Source organism: Nycticebus coucang, chromosome 7 (assembly GCF_027406575.1).
Source record: "Nycticebus coucang isolate mNycCou1 chromosome 7, mNycCou1.pri, whole genome shotgun sequence".
Classification (NCBI taxonomy): Eukaryota; Metazoa; Chordata; class Mammalia; order Primates; family Lorisidae; genus Nycticebus; species Nycticebus coucang.
Window position 1 is genome coordinate 46696357 of NC_069786.1, and position 21734 is coordinate 46718090.

The following is a 21734-nucleotide window of genomic DNA, read 5'->3' on the forward strand; positions in this document are numbered from 1 at the left end:
ACCGGTGTTCAGCACTTGTCCCCTGAAGTGGCATCAGAAAAATGGGGATACGCAGTTTGAAGAGAAGTTTATTAATTTGCTGGCAAACAAGGAGGCTGGCAGACTCATCTCAAAAATACCAGCATCCCCTCTCTAAAAAGAAGCACAGCCCTTTTCAATGTTCTGATTAACCCCTATAATTCCATTTTGGGTTAAAATAAAGATAATCTTGTGGCCTCTGCCCAGATGGATCTCATCCTCAGGTAAGATGATTCCCTTGATATATCTCATTGGCCAAAAGAACAAAAGACATTCCCCTGCTTCTCCAGACTGCTGTCCTGAGGCAGGGATGTAGGTTTTATCTCTTAAAAAAGGGTAAGGGGGTTTTGAAGAGATAAAAACCATTTTTACCATTTTTTTCCAGGCCATGTCTGTTACATTTGTGCAACAAGTAAGTGTACCTAGACCAAAATTTCCTTGCAGTTTTGACAACAGTAGTAGCAAAAATGTCCCCCATGTCCAGCAGCCTTGCCAGCAATGGAACTTACTCCAGTAATTATTACTTGAATCAGAAATACCTTTCATCTAAGTAGTTTCCTAAGTGATTTCTGCCAGTACTCTAATTCTATATAGAGTAAATGCAAACTTTGTAAATGTTAAGAAATTGCCAATGCCATAATAATGAAGTTAGGCAGGGTTGATGACCAGTGATTTTCTTTTTTTTTAGAGACAGAGTCTACTTTATCGCCCTCAGTAGAGTACCATGGCATCACAGCTCACAGCAACCTCCAACTCCTGGACTTAGGTGATTCTCTTGCTTCAGCATCCCAAGTAGCTGGGACTACAGGCATCTGCCACAATGCCTAGCTATTTTTTTGTTGCAATTTGGCGGGGACCAGGTTTGAACCCACCACCCTCAGTATATGGGGCCACTGCCCTACCCATTGACCCACAGGCGCCACCCATATTTGCTCTTTTCAATTATTTTGACAACTACTTACCGCCACCACATCACTCTAAAAATAATCACCCAGACTTTCCATATGTTAAGGCTACTTCTTTTTCTAATAATTTAGAGTTATACAGAAAAAAAATCCTTCAAAGTTTGCTGAGTCTTTTTCAGTTTTATTTCTTAGATATATCTGTAATCAAATAGACTGGGTTAAGCCCCAGACATATTTCTCATCAGTTGGATAACTTCAGATTAAGTGTTTTAACTTCTACAAATCCTAGTTTCTTCTCCTATCACAATGAAGTATGGTCAAAAGGATTAATGAGATAAGGCGTGTAAAGCCAGCCTCATATACAGCATGGTCCCAGCTCAGCAATGGAAAGCAACCATTATCGTTACTACTGCTGAGATTTTTATTAACTAACCTTTTGCCCTGTTAATTTCATGACCTCTTTTTTAAATAGGTAAGTGTCAGAAGAAGATCCTATGATGTCAACATGTGTCCCACAAAAGTTAACCAGAACCTTAAGGTACTTCAACTTTAATTGTTCGCATGCCATCTTAATCATTCTTTTCTCTCTATTTTCCCTTCCTTCCAGCATAAATGTCTCTTTTCTAAGCTGTAAGTGCAGGCTGTGTGACCATTCTTCAATGAGCTTTTTTACATATTCTACATTGCTTAGCTGAGAACACCCTGGAACACTCTGTAGACAAACTGTAGTGATTTCCCCGTCTGCTCTCTCCTGACTTAGAACATAGTATCTGTTCAGTGTGCTTTCATAAAATCCACACTTGTGTTTCAGGTAAAGAAAAACATTCGTGTCAAGTGTAAGCATTTCTCTGCTGCTAGCAGTCTCAGGTACTGAGGTCCTGAGTGACTGTAAAGAGTTAGGATTTTTCTGTAGATTCCTTTGGGGGCTTTGCCTATTCCACTTTCTCTCCTCCCTAGTAAAATCTCCTTTTTTTTCTAAAAGAGATCTTGCTTTTAAAAGCAAAGATTCTTTGAGCTTCTCGATAGCCAGAAATGATCCTTTCACGGAGATTCTTCCATTGCGTGCCAAAGGACTGAAGCTTAACGTTGGAATTTTCTTTTTCAAGTCCATTACCAGATTCTCTAGAGTAACTTGACCCCGAAAAATAGAAAGATCAAGGGTAGCATTTACGGAGCTGAAGACCTAAAATTAAAAAGAGAAATATTAAAGCATCTCTGCCTAGGAGAACAGACTACACAAATACATTCTTTTTGCCACTTTGTCCCCATAGCAGTTGTCCTAAAATCAGGCCCAACTGCCTAGCCCAGGCTTCCTGGCTTCTTGCCCCAGACTGGCCCATCAAAGAGATCCCACATTGTTCCTTTGGAGATTCACTCCCTCCCCCAACATACCCCAAAATAGAAGCAGTCAAATAATTTTTAGAGGCAGAATGCTTTTTTGAAACAAAGTCTTATGCAGAATCCATAAATACAAACTTTTCTGATTCTGCTCTGTGGATAGTGGGTCCCCTTAGAGTTGCCCCCACCCTCAGTTTAAAGTTCATCAGATGGCTGCACACAGCCCTGAGTTTCTTCCAAAATAAAATTAATAAACCAGTGCTTTGAATTTTAACTTTCCACCTTTCTTGTCTCTTCAATACTGATTTTTAATGTTCATTCTATTTTTTTCCTGCAAAGTAAGTCTTTGGATTGGTACTTGGCATCATTCATAACAGTATAAAAGCTTCCTCTCACTTGAAAAGCATTAAGTGGGACACACCGAAAGACAGGAACAGATAAGGTAGTAATCAAAATTTCAAGAGATAGATTTGGCCTATAACACAGATTCAGGTTAAAGACTTCCTGGAAGTCATGGGGTGAGAGCACTTCCAGTCTCCTTACATACGAAAAGGCTTAGACAGCGCCTGTGGCTCAGTGGGTAGGGCGCCAGCCCCATACATACACTGAGGGCGGCGTGTTCGAACCTGGCCCCAGCCAAACTGTAATAAAAAAATAGCCGAGTGTTGTGGTGGGCGCCTGTAGTCCCAGCTACTCAGGAGGCTGAGGCAAGAGAATCATCCAAGCCCAGGAGTTGATGGTTGCTGTGAGCTATGTGACTCCACTTCACTCTACCAAGGGTGATAAAGTGAGACTCTGTCTAAAAAAAAAAAAGACTTGCAATGAGAAATGGGACCCAGGACTATCAGCATATCAGCACACCTTTAACATCACACCTTACCTCTTCCCCCAAATGAGACACTGTGAGCTGAGCATATCCAGCCTGCCTTGATAGTAGGTGTTTCTTTTGTCTGACGACATTCTCTGCAACTAAGTGGAAACACTGGCATCAGAAATGTTGTTTATGGTATTATACACTAATAATTATTTTAATATGAATAATACTATGTGACACAGATAGTCAATTTTATTATTTAGAATGCCTGATGTTTTTCTACAATTTTCCTCTACATTCAACATTCAAGAGCTTTTTCCTTGCACTATAACACACTAAAGTTAATTTTATGTGTAATAAGAACCTAATGACATTTTTAAAAACAAACAAGGTATATACATGATTAGAAAACAAAAACCTAAAAGTACATGCCCCACTCTGTAATCACGGTCACAGGAGACTTCACCTTCTTTTTTCTTTTTTTTTTTTTTTTTGAGACAGAGTGTCACTTTGTTGCCCTCGGTAGAGTTCTGTGGCATCGCAGCTCACAGCAACCTCAAACTCTTAGGCTCAAGCAAATCTCTCGTCTCAGCCTTGGGAGTAACTGGGACTACAGGTCTCACTCTTGCTCATTTTGGTCTCAAACCTGTGAGCTCAGGCAATCCACCCACCTCAGCCTCACAGAGTGCTAGGATTCCAGGCGTGAGCCACCACACCTGGCCCAGATTTCACCCTCTTAAACCCCATAACACACCGTCCTAGTTTTCCTCCTAACGCACCGGCTGACATGTGCAGTCTCCTTCCTCAACCTCCTCTTCTCAGTTCTCTAGATGCTGACAAGCCCCAGACCTTGGGCCTCATACTTCTTTGATAACTTAGACCCAACCCCTGGGTAATCTCAACAATTTTCATGGCTTTAGATACCATGTCTATTGGTATTGCTTTCAAGATTCCTCAGCCTTGACCTTTCTCCCTTCTGTCAGGGGAAATCTCTACTTCATTATCCTAACAGGTGTCTCACTGAACAAAGCTCAACTCTTGATAACTGTCCCCCATCCCAATGTACTCTTTTCCCAGTCTTGCCCACCTCTGAAAATGACCTCTAATCATCAGCAAATCCCAAAGAGCCTCCAGTTCCCATCACCTGCCCTGCTGCCACCCTGTCAAAGCCAGAAATGAGCACTAACTCCTATTCACTGCACAGCTGCTAGACTGGTCAGTCCCCTCCGATCAATCCTTTGCTGGAAAACCCTCCATCTCACCCAGAATAAAATCCCAAACACCTTGCCATGACCCAGAAGTTACAGTTCAGGAGCATGAACTGGCCCGGCTCCCCATCTAATCACAGCCCCTACCCTCGCCCCTGTTCATCCTTTGCAGCACGCAGGCCTCCTTGCTGTCTTTCCAGACACCCAGCATGCTCTCCCCAGCAGAAGTACATACAAGTTCTTCCCTTGGCCTAGAATGTGCATCTCATGCATCTACCTGAATCATTTCCTCACTTCATTCAAGTCTCTGCTAAGATGTCATCTAAACAAAGCATTGCCCTCTCCACCCTATCTACACAGCATCCCCACCACATCTCTTTATTCTTCTTCACAGTTCTTCCGAGCACTTATATATTAACATATCATATATTAATAGACAATCATAAAAATAAACATACGAATTCACATGTTATATATTAATAAAGTATCCAACATATCATATATTCCTCTGTTTATTATCTGTCCGCTCCGACAGTTGAATGTTTCATGAAAGAAAACACTTTGTCTATTTCATTCCTTGCTGTATCAACGTCTAGAATGGTGCGTAGCAAATAATTGGCACTTGAGAAACATTTGTAAACAGATGAGTGAGCCTTCTCTTTCTCCAATTCAATATATACTATATTAACTTCCAGGCTGGGCACAGGGGCTCACATCCGTAATCCCAGCATTCTGGAAGGCTGAGGTGGGAGGATCCCTTAAAGTCAGAAGTTCAAGACTAGCCTACAGATAGACCCTATCTCTATAAATTTTTTTTTAATTAACTTCCAAAAACATACCATGTCCTTAGAGAAATAATAAAAAGTCCTTCCCACCATCCCTCCCCTGAACACCCCCATTGAGAAGGAATGATTTAACTAATGGTGACGGCTAAAGATACTGAAAATCCAATCTCTCGGATCTCTCCCTGGACCCTGTCTTCCCTCAAGCAGAGCAAGATCTCTTCCTTGGTTCCTAACCCCATGTGGTACTTTCGTGTCTACAAGGCTGGTGTGGAGACTTGTACTTCTCTGGCAATTTATTCTGCCAACCATTAAGCTGTAAAGAAGGCCACCCCTTCATAGCTGCAGGGGTGCGCGTGCTCTGCAGATCCCACTTACCCACTCATGTCAGGGAAGGGCAGGGATATGGAGAGGAAAAAGAATGGCTCAATCTGATCTCAGATGCAAATGATATTTTTCAACTCAACTTTACCAGATACTATATTAGAATATCCATCTGTTGGTTTGAACAAAGAGAAGCAGAGGGTAGAAGCAGAGGGTATAATTATACCATAGTTGAAGCCACCTGAAAATTCCCAAGATAGTTTTCTTATTAATGATATTATGAATAATTTTTGTGGGAGTTTTCATCATTGCTTCTGTACTCACAAGTTTATGCTACAATAGTATGTGTCACTTTTGTCTCAAGACATAGACAGATTCAAAATAAATGAAATGAAAGTTTTCAAGAATCTACCAGTCACTAGCAATTGGATCATGAGCCATTTTCACATCTATTCTTGCTAATGCATTACTGTGCCACTTTCTTTTTTTTTAGACAGAGCCTTGAGCTGTTGCCCTGGATAGAGTGCCGTGGCATCACAGCTCACAGCAACCTCCAATTCCTGGGCTCAAGCAATTCTCCTGCCTCCGCCTCCCAAGTAGTTGAGACTACAGGCTCCCGCCACAATGCCCAGCTATTTTTTGGTTACAGCTGTCATTGTTGTTTGGCAGGCCCAGGCTGGATTTGAACCTGCCAGCTCAGGTGTATGTGGCTAGCGCCTTAGCCGCTTGAGTCATAGGCGCCGAGCCTACTCTGCCACTTTCATATTTGGAATAAAATAATTCTTTTATAAAGCTACTTTAATATGTACCAGTCCTGTTGGTGTAAATGCCAATGCTGCAGAGAGACAGCCTTGTAGCCTTCAGGAATAAGCTTGCTCCTGCAAGCAGCCATTTTATTTATTTATTTTTTTTTAATTATTAAATCATAGCTGTGTACATTAATGCTATCATGGGGCACCATACACTGGCTTTATAGACCATTTGACACATTTTCATCACACTGGTTAGCATAGCTTTCCTGGCATTTTCTTAATTATTGTGTTAAGACATTTACATTCTACATTTACTAAGTTTCACATATACCCTTGTAAGATGCACCGGAGGTACAAGCAGCCATTTTAAACTCACACTGAGTTCACTTTGTGTGCTTGATGTAGGATATGTTTATTTCTAAATATTATCCTACACAATCCCATGAATTTCATAGTAATAAAATGCAATTTTCAACTTCATTAAAGAAGTATTTCTAAGATTACAAAAATGTGATTTGAAAATACCTTTTTTGTCTTTGAATATTACATATGCAACTCCCTTGGTTCTTGATGGATATATCACCGTTTCAACATCTCCACCTTCATTCTTGATATCTTGGAAGTGCCTCTTCACTAATAAGGCCAAGAACTGATCACTAAGAAGACCAACCGGAACACCAGCCACTACAACCGTTCTTTCAGGAGCTTTGGATACCTTCACATTCAAAACTGACGCCTGTAAGAGAAACAGTAGGATACTCTTCAAAAATTTAAGACTGTACTTAATAAAGGGAACAACACACTCCAGTGGGAGAGAATAAAAGTAGTGCAGCTGGTTAGATACTTTAAAAAAGAAGTGTGGGCCGGGTGTGGTGGCTCACACCTGCAATCCTAGCACTCCGGAAGGGCAGGGTGGATGTACTTTACTCCTCTCCCCATTTTACTACTGGGGTGGATTGCCTGAGCTGGCAGGTTCCAGACCAGCCCGAGCCAGAGGGAGACCCTGTTTCTAAAAAATAGCTGAGCATTGTGGCAGATGCCTATAATCCCAACTACTCGGGAGGCTGGGGCAAGACAATCGCTTTAGCCCAGGAGTTTGAGGTTGCTGTGAGCTATGACATTACAGCACTCTACTCTGTCTCAAAAAATGAAAAAAGAACTGTGTGTGGAGGGAGAAAGCAGATCCTTGCTTCACATCACATACCAACAAACATAAATTCTATTAACTTGAAAGTTAAATGTAAAAAGTGGACCCCTTCTTTTCTTTTCATAAGTGGAAAATACTGCTCAATATTTGTCTTATTTTAGGAAGCCTAAAAATAATGGAAGAAGTTACCACAAAGATCAAGAGATATGAATTCTGAAATTTTTTTTAAAAGTCAAACTAACATAGGAGATTAGAGATGGTCATACTTTTTCTTGATTGTAGAGTCTGAAGTACATTAAGTCAGTAAAAAGCAGATCCCCAACTTTTATTGTCAGAAAAGGGAAAAGTCACCATAACAAATAAAAACCCAGCAGTAACATGGGGAGAGGAGTGAAGTACATCCTGCCTTCTAGCCCATATCAGAGATGAAGTTCAACTGTGGTGAGTACATGCAATTACATACCCTGTCACCACCATGCTGGGCACAGAGTACTAGCTGCAAATAGCTCCTTCCTTGGGCTCACTCTCTTTGTACTTCTTATATTCCAGTTAAGAGGCTTCTATTTAAATTCTTTAATTTTTCCTGCAGGTCCATTTAGGGAACTGGACCTATAATCGTCCCCTGATCCTTTTTTTTTTTTTTTGAGACAGAGTCTTACTATGTCGCCCTTGGTAGAGTGATGTGGCATCACAGCTCACAGCAACCTCAAAGTCTTGGGGTTAAGTGATTCTCTTGCCTCAACCTCCCAGTAGCTGGGACTACAGGCGTCCACCACAACACCCAGCTATTTTTTTGTTGTTGTTGTCACTGTTGTTTAACAGGCCCAGGCTGGTTTCAAACCCAGGTCTGGTGTATGTGGCCAGTGCCCTAACCACTGAGCTATGGGAGTCAAGCCTCTTCCCCTAATTCTCACAGTTAGTCCTGCCTAATTACACCAGAGCTCAAACACAAATTACTCAAAGGAGGACAGGATGTCTCATGGCTGGAATGATGGTTAATAGACCAAAAAAGAGTTTGGGCTCTCAGTCCAGGGGCCATTATATTCGAAAGTGGGACTCCACTGGAGAAATCAAAATACTTCTGACCTCCCAAGTCAACAAGACAGCATAAGTATAAACATGTCTATCCCAAAAGCCCCTTAAAATGAAAGTGAAAGAATAAACACTGTTAAGGAGAGCAATCAGCATAGATTTCAACAAATTTCTGGAAAACTAAAAATATTTAGAAGTACAGGGAAGGGCAGAAGGAAGGAGGTAACTCAGAATAAGGAAAAGAAATTTGCAGTGGAATAGTGACAACCTGAAGAGTAGAACATCAGAGGTGAAAAAACAAGACCCAAAACAAGGGTTTATTGAAAGGCTACTGATAAAACAACCGCTCCAGTTGTCTCCCCACCTTCCGGATGCTTGCTTACACACACAATCATTAGCACACACAGAGCACACTCAGATGATGGCAGCGAGGCCAAAACCACAGGGAAAGAATCTGAGGATTATTTTACTTATAAAAAAATTTAAAAAGCCTGAACACTCATAAACACTCTAGGGAGAACTTTACCTGCCAGCACCCAGACCCTAAAACAAATTCTCTCTACTATCTGACATTTAAAGGGACCCCAGCCTAAAAATCATAAGCGAACCAAAGTGTGGCATGATATTGAGTAAATTAAGGATTGCAAAAATTAAAAAAGAGAGAGAAAGAGGCCTGATACGGTGGCTCACACCAAATTATAGGATTACCTTGCACTCAGGGAGGCTAAGACAGGTGTTCAAGACTAACCTGAGCAAGAGGGAAACCTTGTCTCTAAAAATAGCCAAGCACTGGGCAGTGCCTGTGGCTCAGTGGGTAGGGCGCCCCCCATATACCAAGGGTGGCGGGTTCAAACCCAGCCTCAGCTGAACTGCAACAACAGCAAAAAAATAGCCAGGCATTGTGGCAGGTGCCTGTAGTTCCAGCTACTTGGGAGGCTGAGGCAAGAGAATCACCTAAGCCCAGGAATTGGAGGTTGCTGTGAGCTGTGAGAGGCCATTGCACTATACAGAGGGCAATAAAATGAGACTCTGTCTCTACAAAAAAAAAAAATTGCCACCTGCAGTCCCAGCTACTTGGGAAGCTGAGGCAAGAGGATGACGTAAGCCCAAGATTTTGAGGTTGCTGTGAGCTATGACAGCACAGCACTTTAACAAATGAGACTCTGTCTCAAAAAAAAAAGGGCTCGGCACCCGTAGGTCAGCCGTTAGGGCACCGACCACATACGCAGGGGATGGTGGGTTTGGACCTGGCCAGAGCCTGCTAAACAACAAAAAGCCAGACGTTGTGGCAGGCGCCTGTAGTCCAAGAGTTTGAGATTGCTGTGAGCTGTGATGTTACAGCACTCTACCAAGGGCAACATAATGAGACTGGAAAGAAAAGAAAAAAAGGGAAAGGAAAGGGAAAATAAACATATCATTGGACAAAAAGGAAAAAAAGAAATCATAGCACATCATTAGGCCCTGCTATAAACAGTATTTACTGTTTACATAATAGTGTAAATACTTTTTTTTGAGACAGAGTGTCACTTTGTCACCCTTGGTAGAGAGCCATGGTGTCATAGCTCACAGCAACCTCAAATTCCTGGGCTCAAGCAAGTCTCTTGCCTCAGCCTCCCGAGTAGCTGAGACTACAGGCGCCCACCACATCGCCCGGCTATTTTTTAGAGCTCAGGGCAATTCACCTGCCTTGGCCTCCCAGAGTACTAGGATTACAAGCGTCAGCCACTCTGCCCAGCCAGTAAACACTATTATTAGTTTTTCACTTTTTTTTTTTTTCTTTTTTTGAGACAGAGCCTCAAGCTGTCGCCCTGGGTAGAGTACCATAGCATCACAGCTCACAGCAACCTGCAGCTCCTGGGCTTAAGCAATGCTCTTGCCTCAGCCTCCCAAGTAGCTGGCACTACAGGTGCCTGCCACAAGGCCTGGCTCTTTTTTGGTTATAATTGTCATTGTTGTTTGGCAGGCCTGGGCTGGATTCAAACCTGCCAGCTCTGGTGTATGTGGCTGGCGCCTTAGCGGCTTGAGCTGCAGGCACCAAGCTAGTTTTTCACTTTTAGACTAAATCTGCTATGTCTTCAAAATGCTTTAGACTTAATTATGTTTACAGTATAAAATGGAAAGCTCAACCCTGTCAATGTAAGAATAAAGGCGTAGGCATCATATCAGAAAGCAAAAAGGCATAAAGAAAAGCTATTTTTATAAGTAAGACACTACAGAGAAATTATCAGATTCATTTAACTGCATCTGGTGAATTTTGAGAAATCATTTTCTGCACCTCAACAATGTCAAATAAAAACTTTAAATCAATTTAAATTCAGAAAATCTTCCTCTACCTCTATGCCATCAATACAAACAACATGTTTCTTTATTCAAGTGTCCAAACGTAATCTTTTTTTTTTTTTTTTGAGTCTGTCACCCTTAGTGAGTGCTGTGGCATCATCATTACTCACAGCAACCTCAAACTCCTGGGTTCAAGAGATTCTCCTGCCTCAGCCTCCCCAGTAGCTGAGACAACAGGTGCCTGCCACAATGCTTCACTAATTTTTCTATTTTTAGTAGATACAGGTCTCACTCTTACTCAGGTTGGTCTCCAACTCCTGAGCTCAAACAATCCTCCTACCTCAGCCTCCCAGAGCGGTAGGATTATAGGCCTGAGCCAGGCCCTAACAGTAATTTATCTTTAAAATCAAAGGACCTTCTCCTTGAGCCAGTATTTTTAAGGGAAAAAAACATAAAGGTGGCTTGGTGCCTGCAGCTCAAGTGTCTAGGGTGCCGGCCACAAACAACAGAGCTGGTGGGTTTGAATTCAGCCCAGCCGCCAAACAAAGACAACTACAACCAAAAAAGAGCTGGGCGTTGTGGTGAGCGCCTGTAGTCCCAGCTACTTGGGAGGCTCAGGCAAGAGAATTGCTTAAGTCCAAGAGTTTGAGGTTGCTGTAAGCTATGATGCCATAGCACTCTACTCAGGGCGACCCTTGAGACTGTCTCAAAAAAAAAAAAAAAAGGTGTAATCTTGTTTTGTAAGAACTAATTTTTGTGAATCTTCTAATGAATTAGTATTTTAATGACCTGCCAGTATTCTTCCTTAACTTTCTTTTTTTTGTAGAGACAGAGTTTCACTTTATTGCCCTCGGAGGAGTGCCATGGCATCACACAGCTCACAGCAACCTCCAACTCCTGGGCTTAGGAGATTCTCCTGCCTCAGCCTCCCAAGTAGCTGGGACTACAGGCGCCCACCACAACGCCCGGCTATTTTTTTGTTGCAGTTTGGCCGGGGCTGGGCTTGAACGCGCCACCCTCGGTATATGGGGCCGGCGCCCTGCTCACTGAGCCACAGGCGCCCCCCATTCTTCCTTAACTTTCATTCACAGGTTGGAGAAAGCATAACTAACATATATAATTTTACTGAGGTCTATTACAATGAGTTATTGATCTCTTCTATCCCTGTTTAAAAAGAAAAGGAAATGTCCTTGAGAAAGACACTCCTTTCAAGAATTGTGAAACAAGAGCAGTAGGTTAGCCAGGAGATGTTAAGGCGATGGCACTTTTCCCTGCATTAATGTTACGTTTTAAGAGACTGGCCATTGTAACATCGTAAGTAGGGCACTAGGAAAAAATAACTTGAAGATTAATTCACTGCATTTGTTTATATTTCTCTTTTCAAAATCAGTTATTTTCAAGGACGATGGCGTTTTTTGCATCTCACAGCTGCTTCAGCATTTCCGGGACTCTAGCGTTTCAGATAAGAAATTAAAGCCCTTGGCAGCGTCTGTGGCTCAGTGAGTAGGGCACCGGGCCCATATACGGAGGGTGGAGGGTTCAAACCCGGCCCCAGCCGAACTGCAACAAAAATATAGCCGGGCTTTGTGGCGGGCGCCTGTAGTCCCAGCTACTCGGGAGGCTGAGGCAAGAGAATCGCTTAAGCCCAGGAGTTGGAGGTTGCTGTGAGCTGTGACACTACAGCACTCTACCGAGGGTGGTAAAATGAGACTCTGTCTCAAAAAAAAAAAAAAGAAAGAAAGAAAGAAAGAAAAGAAAAGGAAAGAAATTAAAGACCCTGCCAAGCCTTTCAGGCGCTTGATGCGGGACAGGGAGCTAAACACAGAAGGCTCAATCTTGAATTTGCTAGCTCTTCTCCCTAGCCAGCAAGGAGGTGAAAACACAAAGTGCTTGGTGCCTCTGGAGAAAGAACTGAGACCAAAAAAGAGAATTCCCACTAAGGCAGATAGAAATCGTCTGGCTCCCTAGCCCACCTCCTAGGCTCACTCCTCGCTAGGAAGCTATGGCCTCCATTTCTGGGAAACCTGTCCACTTTTGCTCACCCAAGGAATGGGAGGGGGACAGTTTAGCCCTAACACAGGCTGCGAAGCGACTCTTCCAGGAAACAGCGCGTCCCTGACGCCCCGGCAGTGGGTGCGGAAGGTGGCAGCCCGCAGCCTGCGACTCAGGAGCCGGGCCGCAGCTCAGCGTCCCCGGCCCAGCACACCGCCCCGCCCCGCCCGCCCCGCCCCGCCGTGCCAGCCCCTCACCCGGCCTGTAGCGCCAGGCTCTGTGCGGTTCTAGGGGACTGCTGTGACAGCACCGGCACAAACCTGCACCGCAAAACCCAACGCAAAAACAACTTGCCATGGCGGAGACGTGCCCTCGGTGGCTGCAGGAAGCCCGAAGCCTGCGAAGTGCAGGCACTGGAGACGCGCGGGTGAGCAGGCAGGTTTCGGTTTCTTTTTTTTGTTCCCAGTTCCTTGGAGACTGTTTGACAGAAGGGCGGCCCTTCAGGAGCTGGCACTTGAAAGGGCTGCTGCCAGCGCCCTCGCAGACACTCTGTAAAGTTTTGCAAATTTTCAAAGAATGCTGGGGAGAAGCCACGAGGATTCCTCAGCAGGAATTGGGCAATTCTCTGGGCGATGCATCAATGATTACAATTTTGATTTTATCTGTTTTGCTAAGAAACACCAGCAACAGCAGAGTTGATGAATAGAAAAACAAAACAAACAAACAAACAAAAATACAGATAACAGACATAAAAGGTGGTGGCTGCTGTCTGGATGTTGGTAACTAGGGTCCATGCTTTCCATAACCATGACCTTGTGGTTGCAGAAAGCAGGGGTGTGATGAGAATGTGGTCATTCTGAATTGCATGCATTATTATATGAAAGTGTTAAGTATCTTGCATAAATACGTTGTCTTCTGTGTTTAGGTATTCTTATGCCACTCTTTTTTTTTTTTTGTTAAGATTTTGAGGATCTTTTATTATTATTATTATTATTATTTTGCAGTTTTTGGCCGGGGCTGGGTTTGAACCCACCACGTCTGGCATACAGGGCCAGTGCCAGTGCCCTACCCCTTTGAGCCACAGGCTCCGCCCTCTTATGCCACTCTTGCTATGATATTGAAGTGTATGTGAAAGAAACCTTTTACTATGTGAAACTTTCCAGTGCTTGTGAAAACAATTTAATTTGATTTATGCAGAAGATATTTGCCGGTTATGTCTCTGACAAAGGTTTAATAACCAGAATCCACAGAGAACTCAAATGTATAAGCAAGAAAAGAACAAGTGATCCCATCTCAGGCTGGGCAAGGGACTTGAAGAGAAACTTCTCTGAAGAAGATAGGCACACGGCCTACAGACATATGAAAAAATGCTCATCATCCTTAATCATCAGAGAAATGCAAATCAAAACTATTTTGAGATATCATCTAACTCCAGTAAGATTACCCATATCACAAAATCCCAGGACCAGAGATGTTGGTGTGAATGTGGAGAAAAGGGAACACTTCTACACTGCTGGTGGGAATGCAAATTAATACATTCCTTTTGGAAAGATATTTAGAGAACACTTAGAGATCTAAAAATAGACCTGCCATTCAATCCTATAATTCTTCTACTAGGTATATACCCAGAAGACCAAAAATCACATTATAACAAAGATATTTGTACCAGAATGTTTATTGCAGCCCAATTCATAATTGCTAAGTCATGGAAAAAGCCCAAGTGCCCATCGATACACGAATGGATTAATAAATTGTGGTATAGGGGCGGCGCCTGTGGCTCAGTGAGTAGGGCGCTGGCCCCATATGCTGAGGGTGGCGGGTTCAAACCCAGACCCGGCCAAACTGCAACAAAAAAAAATAGCCGGCCGTTGTGGTGGGCACCTGTAGTCCCAGCTACTCGGGAGGCTGAGGCAAGAGAATCGCGTAAGCCCAAGAGTTAGAGGTTGCTGTGAGCCATGTGACGCCCCGGCACTCTACTGAGGACGATACAGTGAGACTCTGTCTCTACAAAAAAAAAATAAAATAAATTGTGGTATATGTACACTATGGAATATTATGCAGCCTTAAAGAAAGATGGAGACAGGGCGGCGCCTGTGGCTCAGTGAGTAGGGTGCTGGCCCCATATGCCAAGGGTGATGGGTTCAAACCCAGCCCCGGCCAAACTGCAAAAACAAAAAAATAGCCGGGCGTTGTGGCAGGGGCCTGTAGTCCCAGCTGCTGGGGAGGCTGAGGCAAGAGAATCACATAACCCCAAGAGCTAGAGGTTGCTGTGAGCCGTGTGACGCCACGGCACTCTACCAAGGGCAGTAAAGTGAGACTCTGTCTCTACAAAAAAAAAAAAGAAAGATGGAGACTTTACCACTTTCATGTTCACATGGAACATATTCTTCTTAGTAAAGTATCTCAAGAATGGAAGAAAAAGTATCCAATGTACTCAGCCCTACTATGAAGCTAATGTATGGCTTTCATATGAAAGCTATATCCCAGCTATAACCTAAGAATACAGGAAAGGGAGAGAGGGAGGGGAGGGAGGGGTGAGGATGGGCAAAGGGAGGGTAATTGGTGGGATAACACCTACAGTGCATCTTAAAAGGGTACATGTGAAACTTACTAAATGTAGAATATAAATGTCTTAACACAATAACTAAGCCAGGAAGGCTATGTTAACCAGTGTGATGAAAATATGTCAAATGGAAAGAGAGGAAGTCAATAACTTAATGGAACATCTCAAGCAACTGGAGAAAGAAGAACACTTCAACCCCAAACGCAGCAGAAGAAAAGAAATAACCAAAATCAGAGCAGAATTAAATGAAATTGAAAACAAAAGAATTATACAACAGATCAACAAATCCAAAAGCTGGTTTTTTGAAAAGATCAATAAAATAGATAAACCTTTGGCCAACCTAGCCAGGAAAAAAAGAGTAAAATCTCTAATTTCATCAATCAGAAATGGTAATGATGAAATAACAACAGACCCCTCAGAAATTCAAAAAATCCTTAACGAATACTACAAGAAACTCTACTCTCACAAATATGAAAATCTGAAAGAAATCAACCAATACCTGGAAGCACACCACCTACCAAGACTTAGCCATAACGAAGTGGAAATGTTGAATAGGCCAATATCAAGTTCTGAAATAGCATCAACTATACAAAATCTCCCTAAAAAAAAATCCCAGGACCAGATGGCTTTACGTCAGAATTCTACCAAACATTTAAAGAACTAGTACATATACTACTAAACCTCTTCGAAAATATAAAAAAGAAGGAATATTACCCAGCACATTCTACGAAGCAAACATCACCTTGATCCCCAAACCAGGGAAAGACCCAACAAGAAAAGAAAATGATAGACCAATATCACTAATGAATATAGATGCTAAACTACTCAATAAGATCCTAACAAACAGAATCCAACAACACATCAAAAAAATTATACACCATGACCAAGTTAGATTTATCCCAGGGTCTCAAGGCTGGTTCAATATACATAAATCTATAAATGTAATTCAACACATAAACAAACTTAAAAATAAAGACCATATGATTCTTTCAATTGATGCAGAAAAAGCTTTTGATAATATCCAGCATCCCTTCACGATCAGAGCACTTAAGAAAATTGGTATAGAAGGGACATTTCTTAAACTAATAGAGGCCATCTACAGCAAACCCACAGCCAATATCGTATTGAATGGAGTTAAATTGAAATCATTTCCACTTAGATCAGGAACCAGGCAAGGTTGCCCATTATCTCCATTGCTCTTTAACATTGTAATGGAAGTTTTAGCCATTGCAATTAGGGAAGAAAAGGCGATCAAGGGTATCCACATAGGGTCAGAAGAGATCAAACTTTCATGCTTCGCAGATGATATGATCTTATATCTGGAAAACAATAGGAATTCTACTACAAAACTTTTAGAAGTGATCAAGGAATATAACAATGTCTCAGGCTACAAAATCAATACCCATAAATCTGTAGCCTTTATATATACCAACAATAACCAAGCCGAACAAACAGTCAAGGACTCTATTCCTTTCACAGTAGTGCCAAAGAAGATGAAATATTTGGGAATATACCTAACAAAGGACATGAAAGATCTCTACAAAGAGAACTATGAAACTCTAAGAAAAGAAATAGCCGAAGATGTTAACAGATGAAAAAACATACCATGCTCATGGCTGGGAAGAATCAACATTGTTAAAATGTCCATACTGCCCAAAGCAATATATAACTTTAATGCAATTCCTATTAAAGCTCCATTGTCATACTTTAAAGATCTTGAAAAAATAATACTTCATTTTATATGGAATCAGAAAAAAACTCGAATAGCCAAAACATTACTCAGCAATAAAAACAAAGCAGGAGGAATCACGCTACCAGACCTGAGACTTTACTATAAATCCATAGTGATCAAAACAGCATGGTACTGGCACAAAAGCAGAGAAGTAGATGTCTGGAACAGAATAGAGAACCAAGAGATGGATCCAGCTACTTACCGTTATTTGATCTTTGACAAGCCAATTAAAAACATTCAGTGGGGAAAAGATTCCCTATTTAACAAATGGTGCTGGGTGAACTGGCTGGCAACCTGTAGAAGAATGAAACTGGACCCATACCTTTCACCATTAACTAAGATATACTCTCACTGGATTAAAAATTTAAACTTAAGACATGAAACTATAAAAATACTTGAAGAAAGTGCAGGGAAAACTCTTGAAGGAATCGGTCTGGGTGAATATTTTATGAGGAGGACTCCCCAGGCAATTGAAGCAGTATCAAAAATACACTACTGGGACCTGATCAAACTAAAAAGCTTCTGCACAGCCAAGAACATAGTGAGTAAAGCAAGCAGACAGCCCTCAGAATGGGAGAAAATATTTGCAGGTTATACCTCCAATAAAGGTCTAATAACCAGAATCCACAGAGAACTCAAACGTATTAGCAAGAAAAGTACACGTGACCCCATCTCAGGGTGGGCAAGGGACTTGAAGAGAAACTTCTCTAAAGAAGACCAACACAAAATCTACAAACACATGAAAAAAAGCTCATCATCCTTAATCATCAGAGAAATGCAAATCAAAACTACTCTGAGATATCACCTAACCCCAGTAAGAGTAGCCCACATAACAAAATCCCAAAACCAGAAATGTTGACGTGGATGTGGAGGAAAGGGCACACTTCTACACTGCTGGTGGGAATGCCCACTAATACGTTCTTTCTGGAAGGATGTTTGGAGAATACTTAGAGACCTAAAAGTAGACCTGCCATTCGATCCTATAATTCCTTTACTAGGTTTATACCCAGAAGACCAAAAGTCACAATATAACAAAGACATCTGTACCAGAATGTTTATTGCAGCCCAATTCATAATTGCTAAGTCATGGAAGAAGCCCAAGTGCCCATCGACCCACGAATGGACTAGCAAATTGTGGTACATGTATACCATGGAATACTATGCAGCCTTAAAGAAAGATGGAGACTTTACCTCTTTCACGTTTATATGGATGGAGCTGGAACATATTCTTCTTAGCAAAGTATCTCAGGAATGGAAGAAAAAGTATCCAATGTACTCAGCCCTACTATGAAGCTAAATTATAGCTTTCACATGAAGACTATAACCCAACTATAGCACAAGACTATGGGGAAAGGGGAAGGGGAAGGGAGGGGGGAGGTTTTGGTAGAGGGAGGGTAAAGGATGGGGCCACATCTATGGTGCATCTTAGAATGGGTACAGGTGATTGCACTAATGTACACAGCTATGATTTAACAATAAAAAAATTATAAAAAGAAAGAAAGAAAGAAAGAAAGAGAGAGAGAGAGAGAGAGAGAGAGAGAAAGAAAGAAAGAAAGAAAGAAAGAAAGAAAGAAAGAAAGAAAGAAAGAAAGAAAGAAAGAAAGAAAGAAAGAAAGAAAGAAAGAAAGAAAGAAAGAAAGAAAGAAAGAAAGAAAAGAGAATATGTCAAATGGTATATAAAACCAGTGTATGGTGCCCCATGATTGCATTAATGTACACAGCTATGATTAAATAAACAAATAAATAAATAAAAATAAAAAATTGATTTATGCACACTGTAATATCTCTCCAGGTATTGTTCAAAATTTCCCACAGACAGGGCTTTCATCCATATTAAATTTTGGCCTCAACCTAACCATCAGAGGCTGTTCTACTAAACAGCAACCAGAGTTTTGCATCTAGTGACCTGACTTTCCAGTTAGAACATATTCACTACTAATGTTATTGAAACCAACATCTATTTCATACACAGGCTTTTTGCAACAGCAATCAAAGTTTTTCTTTTAAAAAGCAGCAACACCAAATCTGCAGTCAGTGGAATCTGGATGCCTTTCCCGTGCCTTTATTTTCTCCCCACTTTCTGCCCCTTGGCCTGCACCACACCTGTGGCTTCTCCTCTGCTCGCTCCAGCCCCAGCCACTCTTCACCTTCTTAGCCCAGCTCAGGAGGCCTTGCCAGCCTTATCTGGGTGCGCAGAGCACAAGATGAAAAGCTGACGTCCCTGCCAACAGAGAACTCGCTTTGTTGGACATAGGCGCTTCAACATCAAATCAAAGAATGCATAAAGAAGAAAGGCAAAGCTAACAGGTATGAAGAGGCTCAACCCACTCCTAAGTAATCATAATGAGAAGCCATTTTTAAATCCATAATGAAAGCCATAATGAGAAGCCATTTTTCCTGGATTAGATTGGCAAAATTGAAAATTGTGATAATACCCAATGCAAACCTGAGTGTCAGGAAGTGTCAGCGTTGCTCCAAGCCTAGATAGGTGCAAGCATTTCTAAGGATTTTGGCCCCTTTCAAAGTGTAAAGTGCACAAAAAGTAAAAATGCACATAGACTTAGCAAGTCCACTATTAGAATTGAAACTGAAAATTAGCCGGGCGTTGTGGTGGGCGCCTGTAGTCCCAGCTACTCGGGAGGCTGAGGCAAGAGAATCGCTTAAGCCCAGGAGTTGGAGGTTGCTGTGAGCTGTGTGAGGCCACGGCACTCTACTGAGGGCCATAAAGTGAGACTCTGTCTCTACAAAAAATAAAAAATAAAAATAAAAAAAAGAATTGAAACTGAAATTATATTGCACAAGTTGCAACAAGATACTGTACAGGGCCGGGTGCAGTGGCTCTCGCCTATAATCTTAGCACTCTGGGAGGCCAAGGCAGGTGGATTGCCTGAGCTCACAGGTTTGGGACCAGCCTGAGCCAAAGCAAGACCTTGTCTCTAAAAATAGCCAGGTGTTGTGGCAGGTGCCTGTAGTCCAAGCTACTTGGAAAGATGAGGCAAGAGAATCACTTCAGCCCAAGAGTTTGAGGTTGCTGTGAGCTAAGATGCCATGGCATTCTACCGAGGGTGACAAAGTGAGACTTGGTCTCAATAAATAAATATATATATGTGTGTATATATATATATAGTACAGAAATTTTGTTGTGCATTGCTTGTGATATAGGTAATAATACTTTCTCATTGAACTGAGATCCACCTAATTTATCAATGAATGGAGCTATTTACTATATAGATGATGGTACGTCTGCAAGGCACAAGGCTATGAAGATTGTAAAATAGCATGACGTAGACCCATGTGTAATCCTCTAATTTATATTTTGTCTTAAAATTCATTTATCTAAGTGCCCACTTGAATGTCTAATGAGCACCTGAAATTTCACAAGATCAAGTAGCACTCTCCATCCTCCCGTCCTCCTCCCTCAGGAGATGGCAACTCTACCCAGCCATGGGCTCAAGTTCATGATTCAGTTGGCTTCCTCAATTTCTCTTTTCCCCATCCTTAATAGCACACCCCATCAAGACAGAACATACAAAAAACCCAGTGTCAGGGTGCTGCCTGTGGCTCAGGGGTAGGACGCCGGCCCCATATACCAAGGGTGGTGGGTTCGAACCCGGCCCCGGCAGCTAAAGCAGCAGATAGCCGAAAAGGTCACATAGGATGCTGAGGCAAGAGAATCACCCTAGCCCAAGAGCTGGAGGTTGCTATGAGCTGTGACGCCATGGCACTCTACCGAGGGAGACATAGTGAGACTCTGTCTCTACAAAAAAAAAAAAAAAACGGTATCAGTTACTCTTTCCAACTATACCCCCACCATGCTGAAGCAGTCTCCATCCTCTCTGGCTACTTAGTCCATTCTTGCTACCACACCCTGGATTATCTTTAAAAAGTGTAAATCAGGCTTGACCTTGTATAGAGGATTAAACATCATACTTACTACAACAGTCACCAATATCATAACTCATCTGAGGAATTGCTGAGAACAAGACATTCTCCTGGCAAGCCTGGAAATCTCTTGGGACTTGGAAGGCAAGCCACCAAATAACTCAGTAATCCTGGAGGAGCAAAGTTCAATCCTGTAGTAGTAAGGCTATTGTTAAACGTTAAACATTTTATGACAGTTCCTTAAAGGATTAGTGGAGAAAAATTGCATTTAGTATTTTGAGAATCATTTCCTTACTACCCTTGAAGATAATTTCCTTGAGTACATACTCTATTGGCATAAGATCATTTTCCCGAGCACGCAGCCCCTGCATGTCATTGCTTTGTAATCTTTCCGCCTATTATGTATCTTCTCAATAAAAGGACTCTGTGAGAAGTGCTCAGGGCTATCCTGCACCTATGGTTAGCCTCACCTCTTACAACGTGTACTGTCAATCCATGTCTCACGTGATCATTTATGCAGTCATGACAACCTTGGTTTAAACACTTCATTGTTTTTCCCACTACACTCCAAATAAAATTCACATTCCCCACCAAGAGACCAAAATGACCCTTCCTGCCCTCATTCTCTGCTCCAACAATACAACTTGCCATCAAGCCTGGGAGCTTTGCATGGTGTTTGTATTGTGTCCTTACTTGGAAAGTTCAACCCCAATCTCCACTTGACTGGCTCTTCATTTGGGCCTTCACTATAAGGGGGACTCTTCTTCAGAGAGACTGGCTCAGATCACCAGTCTTAATTTGTCCTATTAATTGTTATTCTACCATCTTGTTACACCAGCTTAATAACGCTGACCCTTTTCTAAAAATATTTAATATTCTTTTCATATATTTGCTCATATTAAATGTCTTCCTCAGTCCTCTCCAGGTGTTACCAGACTAAGAGGGTCTGGCAACCTGTCACTGTC

At 42.0% G+C, this 21734-nt stretch overlaps 1 protein-coding gene across 1 annotated transcript; it reads right to left on the minus strand.

The window, feature by feature from the left end:
- Positions 1-40: 40 nt before the first annotated feature.
- Positions 41-20880, minus strand: RBM43 (RNA binding motif protein 43). The gene is made up of 5 exons (XM_053598214.1): positions 20822-20880; positions 12947-13141; positions 6667-6877; positions 3142-3230; positions 41-2106 (listed from the first exon to the last, which is right to left on the minus strand). Exons 1-5 carry the CDS (start codon positions 20840-20842, stop codon positions 1348-1350), a joined length of 1275 nt encoding a protein of 424 aa, XP_053454189.1. The 5' UTR covers positions 20843-20880; the 3' UTR covers positions 41-1347.
- Between the last annotated feature and the right edge of the window lie 854 nt (positions 20881-21734).